We start from the raw sequence: 17,408 nt of genomic DNA, 5'->3' as shown, positions 1-17,408 counted from the left end.
CAAACATATTTTTGTGCATTATAAAGCATGTCTGTAAGTATGCTTTGCACTGATAACAATATTTGCTGAATGAGCTCACAGTTTCTTAAAGAAGAAATAATCTAATCCAAAAACCTGGTATAGTGTGAATCTGTGTAGGTGAAGAGTGTTACTTTTTGCCTTGACATTGCTGTTGGAAGTATCCTTCCTTCTTTCCTTCCTTCCTTCCTTCCTTCCTTCCTTCCTTCCTTCTCTTTCCTTCCTTCTTTTCTTCCTTCCTTCCTTTTCCTCATTAAAATGTATTTTGCATCTATTTTCAAAGGCTCTTGTACTTAGAACCAAACCTAAGGGTAGCAACTGTGGCAATGTTCTTTAGAGAGGGCATGGCTAAACTAAGTCAGGCCCCTGTAGCAGGTACTTAACATTTCTATAACCCATGAGTTCCCCAACTTACTCATTGATACAATTCTGAAAAATGACAAGTCTCAGACAACCACTATATTCATGTCTGTACCCCATGGAGAAAAGCATTAGTTTGAGTCAGAATCTATGGAAGATAATTTGCAAATTACTGCTATATTCAGGTGGTTCTCATGGAAGTCTGACTCATCCAAAAAAAAAAAAAAAAGGCATTTTGGTAACAGATCTATACAGAATTAGGCAACAATTACTATTTAAAACATTAATTGTGAGCATTTCTGAAAAGCAGAAGAGTTTAGTTGAATTAGAAGTGCTCTGCACTATCTACCATCAGATCCTTTATTATATTGTCAAGAGCAGAAGGGTGTGCAGTTCAGATGAAAGCAGTTACCATGTTTCCAGACCAGGTTCACAGACTGTGGACCCCCCCTGCTTTGCACTGCTTTATTAGTCATTTGCTTTCTGCACTGAAGATGCACAATACCATTAAGAAGCACAAGATGAGAAACGGTGCAATCTTATATAAACAATCTGCCCTACACTTGCCTTTATTCGTTATGCAAAAATGACATAACATACACTTCCTGCTTCCAATTCATTCTTCACAGGTCCTTTTTTTTCAGGCAAATAATTAAGGAAAAAAGGTTTATCTAGCTTCCTTCCCGTCATTAGAAACATGGAAGTAATAATACAAGAGGCACACGTAGGCAGGAAGCTGTTAGGTGCTAGCCATTCCCTTCTGTTCTCAATCCACAAATCTGGTAATGTGACATCTCAGCGTGGGAGCAGGAATCTTAAGCTCAAGCTGTTGAGAATCCTTACAGTACCTAGCAGTTCCACCAAGGCAGTGTATGTTAGATGAGCCTCAAATCCTCAGGATGGACTTCTGTGGTCTAGAAGTCTGAAATCCCCTGGGCCAAAGATTTTACAAATACTCTCTAGCACTCTAATTTCCCTAGCACTCCGATTTCAGAGCACAGAATTGGGTTGTCTCAGGATAAACAGGCTCGTGCTTCTAGACAGGGAAGTCCCTAATCAGTCCTTGGTTCAGAGCAAGACGTCTGTTCTTTGAGACAGAAAACATAAGAAAAAACTTTGGATCGGAAAACAGCAGTGAAAGCAGCAGAGCTACATTTCCAGTGATAACTGAAACATCAACACAGAAAACTGAGCCTGAGGCTCTTTAGCTTTCTTGACAACCCCACCGGCAGCACTGCCCCAGCTTTTTAGGTGCTCGTCCTTTCCTCAGTTTACCATTGATCATCTTGTTCTGTTCTGGCATTATTTTCATATTGCCTGTTCCAGTAAGAACTTAACAGACCCCACAGATTAAAGGGTCACTCTGAGAAATGGTTCCCATGCTGCACTAGGACCGACAATGAATTCTGAGCTACCTCAATAATAGCAGACATTATTGTCAAGAGACTAAATTCTCCCGGGTCTTGAAAACTGCCCTGAATACATTACCTCCTACAATTTAGTCTGATCCACTCTGCGGTTCCTCTGAGAGGCTCAGGGTGGGATTCTCAGCTGTTGTAAATTGGCCTCGCTGCACCAAGGCAGGAAAGCCAGGGGTGATGTACACCAGCTGGGAAGTGGCCTGAAATCATGACAACGGAGTTGCCAGAAACTGCTCTTAAAAGCCATGTTCCACCATGATGGAAAGTATAATGCAGACAAATGTTGTTGAGAATTTCTTTGACAAGATATTTTTCTGAGGACTAGAATGACTGCTACTCCAGAAATGAACATCAAACCATACAGAGCAATCCTGGAGCTGTCAGTTTAACATCTGTAAAGAGAAAAAACCTCCCGCAGCTCAGGCAATACTTTTGAAAGCAGAGAATAGTCAGTGAAAGACAATATAGATTTCACGGAGAGAAAAGCATGCTTTAACTAATGCACAAGGATTCTGTAAGAGTTAATCTCAGTGTAGACAAGGAAAATAGAGCAGATGTCATATAAAAAGTCTTTCATTAAGTAGCTTACTGAGCTTTGACCAATGAAGTACAGAAAAAAACCTGTGTACCTTTGCGGTACAGAAAGAACAGTATTTAAAATGGCTCAGGGAAGTGAATGCTGTCCAAATAATAGATGGGTCTAACTAAGAACAATTTAAACACAAATTAAATTGTCACTGAGCTGACTTTTGAGTTTGATCTGGTTTTCCTAAGATTGTATTATCACAGACTAAAGTACAACTTGTGCAAATGAAGAAGAAGGGTTAAAACCAGCTGAAAAAAAAAAAAACAAAAAACAAAACAAAACAACAACAAACCCTTTCCTTGAAAATCTGTACTGGCTGGAGGTCTGGCCTGGGCACACTGGAACAGAAGAATGCATAAGCTTGCTAGGTTTAAAGAGCTAGTGGAGAAGGAACAAACACACCTTTAGCATTAATGAACCTGCCTTCTGGGACTCCCCAACCTGTATGCTGTCCAGAGTGGCTCCAAGCATAGAAAAGTGGAAGCAAATGATAAATTATTTGCTTTAGAAACAAGGAGGAAGAAGTGGAAAAAATTTGACTCTGAGGGGTGCTCCTGCATCAAACACGCCAAGATTGTCTGGCTGAAAAGGCTCGTGTAAAAGTCCCTTTTCTTACAATTGTATGCTAGGACTGTAATAAATATACTCCCAAGAGCAAGAGCAACATCTGTCTGATCACTTCCCTCTCATCTGAATTGTTTAGCCCATTAAAAGTTTCAGGGTTTTGGGGACCCTTTTACTGTTCCCAAGTATGACTCTAAGCATCTGAATCTCTAAGTCATTCTTTTCCTGGCCCACTGTCTTGAGTGTTTTGCTTAGAGTTATTGTCTCTCTTCCCCCCCCCCCCCAGCTTTTAGTTTTCTGAATCCTCCTTGGCCACAGTGTTGTCTTCTGTGTCAATTATTTTAATTTGCTGAACACATCAAACAAGCTACAGTTTCTTTTGGTATTTCTTCTTTCTTGAGAGATTTATACCTCCAATCTCTGCTAGATTACTGAGGCAAAAAATGAATTCAATTAAAAAAAATTATAGTAAATGATGCTCATTCTGTTAGTAACATCGTTTGCTACCTCTCAGAAATTACACTGCTTCCCTCACTGACCTGTTGTTCCATGTACTTGAAAAAATGTCATTCCACTTACTATAACCACCTGTCAATTTCCCATTCATTATCTACCTTATGTTTTTCTTTCCGTAAAGAAAGGAAGTTATTATAACTACATGTGAATTGTCTGAAGAAAAAAACTGTGAGCAGACTAAAATCATGGTCAGGATTATGCATGGCCTGGTAGCTCCGTATTTACACATGCTGAGAATTAACACATGAAATATATGTGAAAGACTACAGACATTCAATTATTTTTGCTTCTAGAAGAAGACTTTTTTGATGCAATGACATTTGGCAACCCTATAAAGTATTTGGATCAGTAAGTTAAGATAATACCAACTAAAGCTTTACAGAATTTTTACTTAAATAGTTGCATTTTAGATAGTACATGCCGTACACTTCTGGGTCAGCCTAATGTTATGTGGGTGTGCCCCATTTCTCTCTGTCAGCATTAAAATGGCAGAAAGGAAAAAGCAAAAATGAAGCAGAGAGCAACTGTAAGAGTTGGTAATCTCTCAGTAGAACAAAAGATACTGCTTTGTGGTGTAACACTGAACAGAACTGACATTGACAAGTTTGGGTATGTAAAATATAAGCTTTTAGGTTCCAGGACAAATCCATGAAACTTAGTACTGTCTCTTGTTTTTGGAGGGTGAGGGCAGACCAAGACTTTATATATGCAGTTCTGCTCTGACAAGTAGAGAACCAGGAAACAAACCTCTTTTGCCAAAATCTTATATCGCTATCTGTCTGTGTTCTGTTAAGCTACTCTTTTGAACATTTTCATAGAACAGATGCTTTGCAAAAGCTGAAATAAAAAAATCACAAAAACTGGCACGATTCCCCCAAATATACAAATGAATACAGAAATAAAAGTGACCCAACTACAACTATATGCAATCCTTTTCCTAGTAAGTCTGTTTAATTCAATCCAATATATTTTTGTAAAGCAAAACCACTATTATGGTGAATCATTTTCTGATAGTGCAAGGATATTTAAATGGACTCATCTTTTCTAAATGGAGGCTTCACCATCTGTTCTGCCCTTTTATTGCAAATAGAGAGGGAACCTAACTCACTGCATCAGCATGTAAAGCTTAGCATCAAAATGATTTAGATGTACGTGTGTGTTCTTTATGCACCTGGTATGTTTTCTCACATACCAAACACAAATCAGTGGGAAGGCCTGTCTCTTGTTATCTAATACATTCTCTGATCTAGTGCCTTTATTCCTTTCTCATGGTAGCAGAAATTGATGGCCAGTAGTTTGCATTTTATTCGGACAATTATGACCCTGTTGCTATCCTGCAGGAGATACATCTTTATTGGGCTGACATTTTGTGATACCATTTACCTCTCTACAGAAAATGAGCCTTGATTCTTTCCCTCTTGCTGGGTCTATGTGTGCTTCATCATGGACAGAAATGTTGTAGATGTGCTGAGGATGTGCCAGACTGTTGAAAAGCTGTCTTTCCTCAAAGGATGTCATACAATCTCCCTTAAGACCATCGAGAGAGGGAACATATTCCCATCAGAGTAGCACTGGAGCAGAAACTCCAAAATGCATCATACTGCATCATTTTTACTGCTTTAAATGGCAAATTTTGCAGTAGGTTAGGAAGGGAGGTGTGCGTTATCACATCGTATTCTCTCTGTACCGGGGGATTGATTGCACGCTTGATGCAAATGTTAATTCAAAGAAAAACCTCTGGGCGTACCTGTGTTGTAGCCCCTCCCAAGTGCTGGCCAGGGCCGATGATTCTTCCAGAGGTTGCCCAAATACCAGTCACTCTGGTTCTCCACCAAGCCAAGAACCTGCTGCCCTGAAAATGAGCAAATTGCAAGTAGATCATTAGACAAAAGACAGTCAGTCAATGGAAAACACACACAAAATCTGGAGAGGGACAGGCAGTGGAAACAGAAGACAGCAGCTCTGAAGCTGCCTTCCTTTCATGCATTAGGAAGATGCCTGCTTATGTAACAGAAAGCAATCCTGGCACAGCAAACTCAGCACGGCTCATTTCTTTCCTTTTCCCCTGGCTAGTCTGAGTAATTAAACACTGTGGGAACCTTTGTCATGCTGACAAAAATATATCACCCAGACAAATATGAATGCTGCTTGATTTTGGAATACAATGATGGAGAATCCTCCTAGTGAGAAGTAAGTGTTGGTAAAATGATCATCTAATATGAAGATCTGTTTAAACTCTGATGGAGATAATATAATAGAAGAGCAAGGCTCAGTATAACAAATTCTCTTCCCATGCTCCCCTCTCGCTCCCCGACTGGTTCCAGGTTTTTTTCTCAGTCACAAAAGAGATCCCTTTGGCTCAGGAAACAAATGGATTGTAAGGGTTTACCTACATAAGTTGCACTGTTTTAATTTAAGAGATTAATTTAAAAGTCATTTAGGTAAGCCTATGTGGAATGCTGCACAGGAATTATGATTTCAGTTTTAAATTGGCTTATTTTGGTTTAGCTTACATTGATTAGCAGCTGGTTTCAGCTAGAGTAAAACGTGCTTTAAATCAATCGTGTCTAGAAGGTTTGTACTGCTTAAAAATCAACTGAAAAGTGAATGTTTGTATAGATAAGGACTTAATTATCTATCCTGAAATGTGCTGTATGAAATGTAAATAAGACAAGTGACTGAAATGATGCTCTGGTGACGGAGGATGGAGAGAAGGAGAAAACTGCATTTGGATCTAGTCAAAGAAAAGAAAGGGAATGGTGTTTTGACCAAGGGACCCACTCAGTGTGGGCACTATGACTAAGACAGCAAATGTTTTTTCAACCTTTTTATAAAGCAATTAAATATCATGCTCTGAAAGTACATTTTCAAATCCCAGCTATGCTCATAAAATTGTGTGTATACTCATAAAATAGCAGTGCACTGAAAGCATTAAATTATCATCCTGTGTTGGCTATGTAGGACCACAGATGCATTACAAAAAAAATCAGTATGGCCCAAGACAAGACTGGTCTGAGAAGCAAGACACAAAGACAGAAGTTATTTATTCATGATTAGCTAGGATGGCATAAGCGTAGGCTAGGTGATTGTGTTAAGTCTCCTGTGGTACCCAACTCAGTGGGATGTCAGTAAGCCTCATGCATCTGGATTCTATTTCAAAGAATGCGAGCAGCAGTGAGTGGCCAATGCACATAAGAAATAAATCAGAACTGCGCATTACAACAGTATTTAATGAGTGAACGGAAATCAATCCAGAAATAACCTTGAGGGATTACCGAGTCCACTCTACACCACTGTTCAGGTTCAGCCTACTCCATCCTAATCACAACATGCCAGTCCTCACCAGCCCTCATTTTCCATTCTATATTTTATATTTCCTTTCCCACATTAAACTCCATGAACAGTTTTTTAAGAAGGTGGAAAATCTGGGGGAGAGGGAAAGGATCATAAAAGAGACTACCATACATTATCACCCCGCTGGTGCTACTGAGAACTGGTAATATTAACAGAGTGCAGTGCGTAAGAGAATGAGGTGAATTACAAGTTAGAAGCAGATACATCCTAAGCCGATGTGGATGTGTTCTTTCTCCATACAAATAAACCATAGCGTCTCTCAACCTGTGGGACTCATAGAACACACTGGACAGCAAATGAGGCCCCATGAGCCACATATTGCAAGGAAATAGGAAAAGAGTCTCAGTTGATTGATACAAGTCTTAGCTAAAAAAGGCCGAAGGGCACAATTTAAACTAACACTTGTTGATTCTGTGCTGGAAGGCTGTGTGCTCTTTATAACCACTCCCTTTCAGATGAGGTAGAATAAATCAAAATAAGGAGCTACCATGGCTTGTAAAGGATGAGAAAAACAATAAAAAATACAGGTGCATCTGGGCTGGAATGGATTGGCACAGCTGGTGGGAAGAGAGTGACCCTGCCCATACTCTAACAGCACATTTCACACCTCAGCAGTCTGCAGATCCTTATGAGGATAGTACCACTAACATCAAAAGAAATGTTAGAATTCCATTTGCAAGAAGCAGATACTAAACTTCCTTACCAGGGAACATCAATATGCTTTCATTATTTTAGCCCCATGCATTTCCCAACAAGTCACACAGTTCAGCCTTCAAACTGATGAATAATAAGAAATGAACAAACCTTGCTGTTTGTTAATGGTTTTGCTTTCCCACCTACCAGTCAAGAATCTCAGTTCTGACAATGTGCCCCTGACTTACTTTTCAGTTATTATTTTTCAGGCTAAGATAAACTGAAAAGGCTTAGGAAATTATGTTTGCATGCACTTATTGTAGTTCTATTGTTTCCTTACCCTTTTCCCCTTTATTTTTGAAGACACCAGAACAAATCCTGCTCTCACCAGTATTCCTGGAGGTTTGATATGAGACACGGATGAAGGCAGCAATTAACATCGTGTAAGCTTCAGGGCTTAGATACATGGATCAGATAATGTAACTTACTCTGCATCAACTGAGCTGAAATAACTGTCTGTACATGCCCTTTTAGCTTGCCACAAATACAAAATTAGATGTGTTAGCTAACACTTTTTAATTTGATTTTGCAATGGCCTGGGAATCCATACATGTTCAGGTACTGTCCTAGGGCAGTGTAGTACACTGCTTGTCAGGCTCTTGTAACTCCCGCTGGTGTCTAAAAATCTACTAGGCAGAAGAGATGGCTTGTCTCCCAAGACATCTTAGAAGTAGTTATGAAGATACGTTTAGTATTTTCTCTAGTTATATTTTTCCTTGATTTTTTTTCCCTAGCCTGGAACAGTGTTGCTCTCTCTGCCAAATAAGAATATATATATATATATATATATATATATATATATATTTTCCTTTACATTTTCTCTATGATTTCGACTTAGGGCAGAAGTTTTCAGAAAAAACAGAACTGCAGCTGCATGGCAAATTGTGGTGGTTCCAAATTTTATTTTATTTTATTTTTTTTTCATTCTGAGTCAGTATAAAAAAATGAAATTCAGAAAAAATCCCTGGAAAAGAGGTCCCAAAATATTTTGATTCAAAGATATCAAAATAACCACATCTAAATGTACAACCCCACTCATTTCATTAACATCAATGTGACACATAATATAGATGTATAACATATCATTATTCTATATATTTAAAAATTAAAAAAAAAAATCATAAAATTTTGCCCTTCCAGTTTTGAACAACTAAAAAGATTCCAATCAAAATTCTCATCCATTTTTTAACATCTTTTCATCTTTTTTTTTTTTTTTTTTTTTTTTAAATCAATCTGTCTGGTGTATCATAGCATTATCAATTAATTCATTAACTTTCATTTGGTTGTTTTTTTGAAATGCATTGTGAAGTTCATAATCATATCATAGAATGGCTTGGGTTGGAAGGGACCTTCAAGATCATCCCGTTCCAACCCCCTGCCATGGGCAGGGATGCCACCCACTAGATCAGGTTGCCCAGGGCCTCGCCCAACCTGGCCTTGAACACCTCCAGGGATGAGGCATCCACAGCTTCTCTGGGCAGCCTGTGCCAGCATCTCACCAATCCACGAGTGAAGAATTGTCTCTAACATCTAATCTAAATCTCCCCTCTTTCAGTTTAAAAACATTCTCCTTGTCCTGTCATTATCTGCCCAAGCAAAAAGTTGTTTTCCATCTTTTTATATGTCCCCTTTAAGTATTGAAAAGCTGCAATGGGGTTACACCTCCCTCAACCTGCTGGCAGCTACTGCTTTTCAATGCAGCCCAGGATGCAGTTGGCCTTCTGGACTGCAAGCACACACACTACTGGCTCATGTCAAGCTTTTGGTCCAGCAGAACCCCCAAGGCCTTCTCTGCAGGGCTGCTCTCGATGAGTTCTTCTCTGTCTGTACTCATGTCTTGGATTGCCCTGACCCAGGTGCAGCACCTTCCACTTAGACTTGTTGAACCTTGTTATGTTCACGTGGGCCCACTTCTCAAGCTTGTCCAGGTCCCTCTGGATGGCATCCCTTCCTTCTGTTGTATCAGCTGCACCACTCAGCTTGGTGTCCCCTGCAAACTTGCTGAGGGTGTACTTGATCCCATTTTCTATATTGTTGATAAAGATACTCAACAGTACTGGCCCCAGGATGGATCCCTAAGAGACACCACTCATCACCTGCCTCCACTTAGACTTTGAGTCATCGACTACCACTCTCTGGGTGCAGCCTTCAAGCCAATTCCTTATGCACTGAATGGCCCACCCTTCAAGCCCATATCTCTCCAATTTGGATGTCAGGATATCATGCAGGATCATGTCAAAGGCCTTGCAGAAGTCCAAGTAGATTATGTTCGTTGGTCTTCCCTTGTCAACTGATGCAGTCACTCCATCATAGAAGGCCACCAGATTGGTCAGGCATGGTTTGCCCTTGGTGAATCCATGCTAGGTGTCACGGATAACCTACCTGTCTTACATGTGCCTTGACACTGCTTCCAGGAGGATCTGTTATTGAAATGCAGCCCAGGCCAAAGTGATGCATGCTGTTGAACAGGCACAATGAACGCTCTCCTTGTCCACAGTCCTCTGACCACCCCTCAGCCCTGACCTGTCCCTCTGTCACTTTTCATGCCTCCCTGATGAGGCACATGCAGCTTTGCAGAAACTTTCACCAGTCTCATCTCCCCTCTGATTGTATCAGATCCTGAATTCAGATTTTCTGGGGAGAAAGACTAGAGCTCCTTGCCACCACGGCCTTTTGTAAAACACAAGCATAACAGAGTTATTTGAGTTATTCTTTCAGCAAATGAGAACACGGTGGCTACTGTAATAAATATGAATTGTTCAGCAGTCTGAGCTGCCTGTTTCTCCTTCCTAAGAGTTATTATAATAAAATACCATGACTAACAGCAAAAGCTCTGTCATTATTTTTTTGCTCTGGCCCTGCAGTTATGATTAAGTGCACTACTCTCCCTCTCTGTTACTCAAGGCACAAGTTAGCTTATGAAAATGAAGCTGTCTTTCTTACTTATTCATACATCACCACTAACAGCTAGACAACAGAAAACAAGGCTATGATTCTGGCATGACCATGGTGAAAAATTATGGAGCAGGCAGAATTGCATCCGGACTGTCCTGTACCAGGCTGTGCTGCCTGGCTGTGGGATCAGTCTCCTCCAGAAGGCAGCTGCTCAGCAACGGTGTTTTGCACAGTACAGATCCCTGACAGCTCACATGATGGGGAGTGCAAAAGCTTTGCTGTTGCTGAAAAGAGGTTTCCATGGAAAAACAGATACTTCTAAGCCTGACAACTCAATGCCTTTGATTCTGTTTACACATCATGGATTTTTGGTGGCTAACGGAGGGGAAGGCATGTTCCTGTAATTCAGACATTCAAGGGGACTGAAGATCTCATTTCAGTCCCCAGATCTGATGCTGACTTACTGTGTGACACTGGACGAGTCACATAACAGCCTCTTGCTTGATTCTCCACAAATAATAATGGTGATAGCCAATCCCTCTCCCATTTTGCCGGTCTTATGTATTGCGTAAGGGCTCTGAGGTAATAGTTGTGTGTTATTTTATACTGAAAGCATAACAACAGCTGCATGTAGCCATGGTGAAGCCCCATGTAGCACAGTACTGTGTCTCCAGCTGCAGGGTGCAGAAGCTGGGTGGTACAGAGAGCAACAGCAGGGCAGCTACACGGTGGTACTGCTTAACAGTGCTCTTTTGGCCTTCAGGTATTTTCCTATTACAAACAATAACAATAGTACTAAAAAAAAAATAATTATTACAACTACTTTCCACAAATTCTTCAGTGGAAAACCTTTTTTTTTTTTTTTTTTTTTTTTTTTTTTTCTCTTGTCTTAGGAAACTGCATGGCTTTCATGTGGCTCCACTGCAATCACAGTAAGAGCAATGGGTCCACCTTTGAATCGCCTATGGCCATTATGGTGAGCTGACACCACAGGAGAGGTCTGTTTCAGTGCAGCTCCTTGTCATATTATCAAGATTTAGTTGTACTTGGCAGAGGCCCCTAAGAAAAGAAAGCACAAAGTATTTTCAGCCTTTAGAAACATAAAGAGTAAGTAAATTCTATACTGTGGAGGTTTTTAAAGCAGAACAGAACAGAACTCTGTCTTGCCGCTTCTAACTGTTTCAACAGTTGTGGTTTAAGTTAGAAATTTAATACAGACATGAATGCTGGAGCCACAGCCAAGTACTGCTGGAGCAATGCATGCCTTCAGCATAAGCTGACAAAAACAGGAGAAGGATTCAGCAAGACTTTAAGATTCAAACCTGGCAGGAACCAGGAGAACTGCAGAGTTAGTGCTCCCAAAATGGGACACATACATAAAGAATAAAAAGGTAAAAGGAGGGAAGAGGGGAAAAGGTATATATTCAGAATGCTGGAACATTTCTAAATTGCCCAGTACCAAGTCTGATGATCACTGTCTGTGACCAGCAGAATCTGTAATGGTACAATGAAACTTGGTTATTTTATGAACAAAACAAAGTTAAAATATTTTGTTAAATGTCCCTTCCCTCTTCTCTCCTTCATCCGTCTCCTGTTTTGCTTTATCCTTTAAACACCTGTATAAGACACCTTTCCTTTTGGAAATGAGCAGTAAATCTGTAAGCACACATTCTTAGCTGGTATAAATCATCATGACTTCAGTGAAATCAGTGTACTTACGCTGATTTATACCAGCTGAATGAGTTGCACTTCATGTTAGTCTTGCCTGAGTGACTGACCCTTTCTCTACAGCCTTCTAGTCCCTGAGCATGCACCAGTTCATACAAAGCATGTGGCTTCTAAAATCTTTCACTTCTCCTGACACATACCTCATCTACCTCTTCAGATCACTGTCAAGTTCAAGCTTTTCATCCTCACTATTGATGCCCTCTGCAATTCTTGCTCTGTCAATATCAATTCATGCTTCTCCCTGCTCCCACACTCACTCCTCTCTTCTACTTGCATGCCCTCTTTCATCCCTAAAAAAACCTCTCTCTTCTTTTACAACAAGCTCCCTGAGTTACCTCTGGAAATGTATTTCTAGCATGATAACTCTCAGCACCTCTAGACAGTTTTTAGAAATTTTATCAAACAGTAAAATATGTACATGAAATCTTGTGTGTGCACTGTACCCAAGCCTGTCTGCCCCCAGAAATACAGGCACTTATCCTCATATGACTGTTCAGTGTTCGCTGTTTCACAGAACTGAATACTTCTACCTCTGCTGTGAGTTTATTTCACATGTATACAATACATACAACATATAAATGCAAATATGTGCATTCACACATTCATATGTGCATACCTATATATACTCAGGGAAGTAGACTTCCCACCCAAGTCTACCTTTTTTATTTGATATCTCACACAGTTTATGTACGTTGCTGTCTCTCAATGGTCATTAGCCCTTCTTAGTGGACCGATTTCTCATAGAGAGAATCTGCATGGACAGTTATCAAGGAACAATCTGGATGAGAAGGAGACCAATGAATAGCTCATGGAAGGTACTGCAGGACTGGATCAGGAGAGGAGAACATGGGTTCATGGCAGCTTCACGTTGGATAGCACATTGGTGCCAGCAGAGGGAGAGAGGAGACAGGCATTGACTACATGGTAATAAAATAAGGTGGGTAGGTGAGGCACAGGTAGATAGAGCACGTAGATACAGGTAGATAGGCTGGGAAATACAGGATGGGCAAGGTTGAGTCAGTGATGGAGAAAGGAATTAGTGAAAGGAATAATGATGCTGCCAGTGCTGGAACAAGGACCTAAAGCAATTTATCAGCTGACTTCTGGATGTACTCAGAGGTGGTGATGTGGCCAGGGCTAAAGGAGTTACAGCAACTTGGGCCAGAGATGAATAATAATTCAGCAAGAGTCTGTTCAGACAGAAACATAGCAAGTGTTCTGTAGGTGGTAGAGGGGAAGATTCAGAAGGCAAAATCATACACAAACGGTGATCAAGAGGATGAATTATAGAGAATTGGACTGAGAAAGTTTGGGGTAAAGAGCTAAATCTGTGATTCTTCTTCATAAGGAAAGATGAAAGACTGAAATCAATCAAAAGATGAAAATAAATTAGGTTTCTGCTTATCATCTCCTCTACTCCAAGGAGCTTATTAGAAAATGAAGAGTCCAGTGACGAGTCCAGCAAACTACAGCAATGCCAGAAAATCTATCATTAATATTTGCAACACTTTCATCTGCACAATTTCAGAGAAAAGATTCTCAGCAGCTGTGTACAAGAGACTAAGTGCACAAAAAAGACTTTCACTGTGGAACAAAACTTTTTGAGGTTTTCTGTGACCATTGCAAGGCGTTGTACACATGACAAATGGACTCCTATTCCAGCAACTTAAAAATAGTTCAAAGATATTATGCTTCGGACACACACAGAAATTTTTGTTTGTTTTCTACCTGGCAGGAAAGGATATGCCCAAAACATTGCCAGGGAAAGTGCACTAGCACGGTGTTTGGGGAAGAATGCACCTGACCACAGAAGCAGTAGTGAAATGGTATGCCTCAGCATAAGGGATGCTCATACCAGCTTCAGGTGCTGCTGAGTTTACCTTCCTCACCTCAGCTTTTATGCCACTGTTTATGGCACAAAATGTCCCAGCAGCAGCAATGCCATCTAATTAACAGCAACAGAAGACTTGGCATGAACCCTTTCTCAGATGATGGGTATTCTCTCCTAACCAGGTTGCAGGTGCTTAGTGAGATGGACTCGCTGCTTTGACTACACACCTCACTTTTTATTCAGACAATGGCAGCTTGAAGATTGTGTGCCCCTGTACTGCTTTTCCCATCATGGTCTCCCTTTTAATTTTTAATTCATTCAATATAAAACCCTACATTTTTATAAAATTAAAAACTTCTTCCTCTGAAAGCAGCAAAATGTCCTTATGAACAAAGTCAATTCCAATCCACTAACTCTAATATTCAGGCAGGGGGCTGAGAGAAAAGACATTTTTAAATTACTGTGCCCAGTGTTTCAGGAGCATACAAGCTATTAAAGCCATGGCACGAATTTGTGCTATGCAGGAATACGTGATCACTGAATAAAATATGCTTTTTTTTTTTTTTTCCCTGCCAAAGATAATGCAATAAAACTGCCTTGGACGAGAGTGTGAAGAACATGAAAGTAACTGTCCATACACCATGACTCTGTCTGTCATAACTGTTAGCAAATTTATAAAGGGCTAAAGTCCTGAGATGCTCATATTGGTTGGCAAAAACCCCATCTGCGAAATGCATCTCAATAACGGGGAGCTGAGCAGCAGGCTGCAACATGTAATCAATAATATAGCTCTTGTGCAGTGCCTTTCATTAGTAACCCTTTATGAAGGAAAGGAGAAAAGTCCCTACGGTGGGAGAAACTGAGGTACCTGGTGATGGAGTGATATATCTAAGGTCACTGAGGAGATGAACGGTGATCTATGAACAGGCACCAGGACTTCTGAGATCCTGAGCACTGCTCGTTGATACTGAGGCACCACCCTTTTTAGTAGCCTAGTGCCTGAACTGCCATTGCCACTCAGTAATAATTCAGCTATTTCCACTTCCCTAGCCTTCTGAGCAGCTGTTGGCTTACCGTGTTCACTAGTGGCTTACGTTTTTCTTGCCAAATCCTGAATGCCATGTTCTGTTCTACCACGAGTTTACTTTGGGTAGATCCCTTGGGATTCTGTGCACGTCTCTTCACATTCCTTGTGATGCTCAGGCAGTTGCTGATTTCAGCTGTACCAATGTAAATTTTAAGTTGCTTCTGTTAACTGAACAAACTCAGATCCACATGAGAGTAACAGAGGTTAGCCACTGCCTGCTCATTCCTCTCTTCTTTCTGTAAAACGGGAATGACATCACTGCTTCGCTACACTTATTGGGTTTCAGTAATTGGTGCTTGAGGTTGTTGTTGGAATACTAAACTGTTGTTTATTAGCAATGAATTAGAGGCAGAGGGTAAGAGCTTTCTTATATTCCAGAGACTGTTACTCCAACTTCATATTCTCTTTGGCAGTTATTGTATATAAATAGCAAGATATAAATCCCATCCCTCTTATTTTTATTTAAAAGAAACAAATCTTCTAAATCAGTGGGCACACCAGGAATGTTTGCAAGCAAGAAACATGTAGGTATATATAAGGACTTTCTCTGAACACCAGAGAAGACCCTGAATTTAGAACCAGAGGCAGAAAAAAAATCCAAGATGAGCCGAATGAAAAGCAGAATGAAAAGGATTGTTCTTCTGGTGACAGGTTGAAAAAGAAAACAACACACCCAGAAAATAGGGACATACTTCATAGAAAAGGGCTGTAGTCACACATGATGCAAAAAAGGTTGCCAAGTTAGCGTAAGTGGTGTTGAAATCCAACTATGTTGACATTATTTTTCCACTTTGTTGGATTCAGTTCTGTCAAAAAATAAACAAGCTCTGCATTTTCCCTTTGGCTATGTGGCTTTACCAGCCTATGCAAATTTTTCAAGATCAAGATTCAAGTCTTCTCTTCCATAGACACAGCCTGCAGTAAGGTGCTGCTACCTGCCTAGCACTTCTTGCCACTGCTATTAATGGCACTCACTACACTGACAATTGTTTTTTTTTTTTTTTTTTTTTTTTTTTTCATGTAAAGAGCTCACCTTATACTGTTAATTACGGACTTCAAGACAGGTGAGAGCTCACAATCACTACAGCTGAAAATGATTTATGCATCAGGATATCAGACGGTAAGATGACACGTTTGTTCATATCTAATGACTGTGCACAATTAGTCTGGTATCAGGGAAGTGCTGATGGAGAGCTCTGACATCAAACAGCCTCCTGTTTCACATCCTGAGCCCACAGAACACGAGCTGCTTCTGCCTGATACAACCAAAAAAACAGTGGCTGTACAAGAAGCCTCATGGCTTAGTGATGACCTTGAGAGACTTGGGATTTCTTCCTCATTCTAACGTTGACTGGCTGTGCAGTCACTGCTGGGTCACCAGCAGTTTGCCCAGCTTCAGCCTCTCTAGGTAGGCACAATTCTGCAGTCAGGCTAAGCAGCAGATGTGTGTGCAAGAAGGAAAGAGCAACTTGGAGAACAGAATGGAAAGCTTTATCCTACCAGTGTTGCAAGTTACTTTTGCAGCAAGAGATGGAGCACTACAAATACCTAATAAACGTGCAGAGAATTGCACTTAAATTTGAACACAGCCATTCCTTCTCTATGCCCTTCTCTGTCTTTTAACCTGTACCCTGGAGACAGAGGGATTTACAGGGCAAAGTGGTTGAGATTTTCTCTTGCTGAAATTGTGTCAATTTGTAAACTGAACTTGAAATCATATACAGCATTGGCTTGGTTTTGCTGGTATGTAACCCTGTCCAATATTACTGAGTCAAGACTGACACAAAAATAAAATTACAAAACTGCCACTTACACAGTACCTTGAGCTCCAAGGGCTCAACTACCATATGTCTCATGGATTGCTAGTAACAATTACTTACTCTCAGCTTTCAGCTGTTCACTTACATCTATGACACACTGTGCTATAGTAACAATGAACTGGTGAATATTCCTGATCTGGTGGAAAATCCAGTAAGGCCTGGAAAAACAATAAGAAAAATATGACATTCTTCAGTGTTTTGCAAATCAATCGTTGTGGACAATTCTAGTTTTTAGGGTGTTTTACTAAAGTCAACCTTGGCACTGACATTTCTCTTTTTGTCCCGTTTATTGGTGTAGTGCTGATTCTTGTTATTCTGAAGAACCTCACAGCAAAGAGGAAGAAAGCTGTGTCAACTGAGTAAAGGGATAAAAGTAAGTGTTATGAAAATCAGCTTAAGCTCTTTTCTCTCAGTTGTTTAATTATTTAGTAAGTGCAGGTCTGGTTTTAATTAAGACAGATAACAAATGCGAGCCCAATAGTTCACAGAAAGTGCAGAATTTTATTCCACAGCTCTGAGCCAGAGAGACTTGAAA

At 40.3% G+C, this 17,408-nt stretch overlaps 1 protein-coding gene across 1 annotated transcript in view; it reads right to left on the bottom strand.

Moving 5' to 3' along the window:
• LARGE1 (LARGE xylosyl- and glucuronyltransferase 1) overlaps positions 1 to 17,408 on the bottom strand; it is a 282,149-nt gene that overhangs the window by 61,087 nt on the left and 203,654 nt on the right. The window contains exon 8 of the mRNA XM_035340539.1: positions 5,213 to 5,317. Within this exon, the coding sequence (XP_035196430.1) occupies positions 5,213 to 5,317 (105 nt within the window). The remainder of the gene's footprint in view (positions 1 to 5,212; positions 5,318 to 17,408) is intronic.

Source organism: Oxyura jamaicensis, chromosome 1 (genome assembly GCF_011077185.1).
Source record: "Oxyura jamaicensis isolate SHBP4307 breed ruddy duck chromosome 1, BPBGC_Ojam_1.0, whole genome shotgun sequence".
Taxonomy (NCBI): domain Eukaryota; kingdom Metazoa; phylum Chordata; class Aves; order Anseriformes; family Anatidae; genus Oxyura; species Oxyura jamaicensis.
This window is presented reverse-complemented; position numbering and strand designations above follow the sequence as displayed.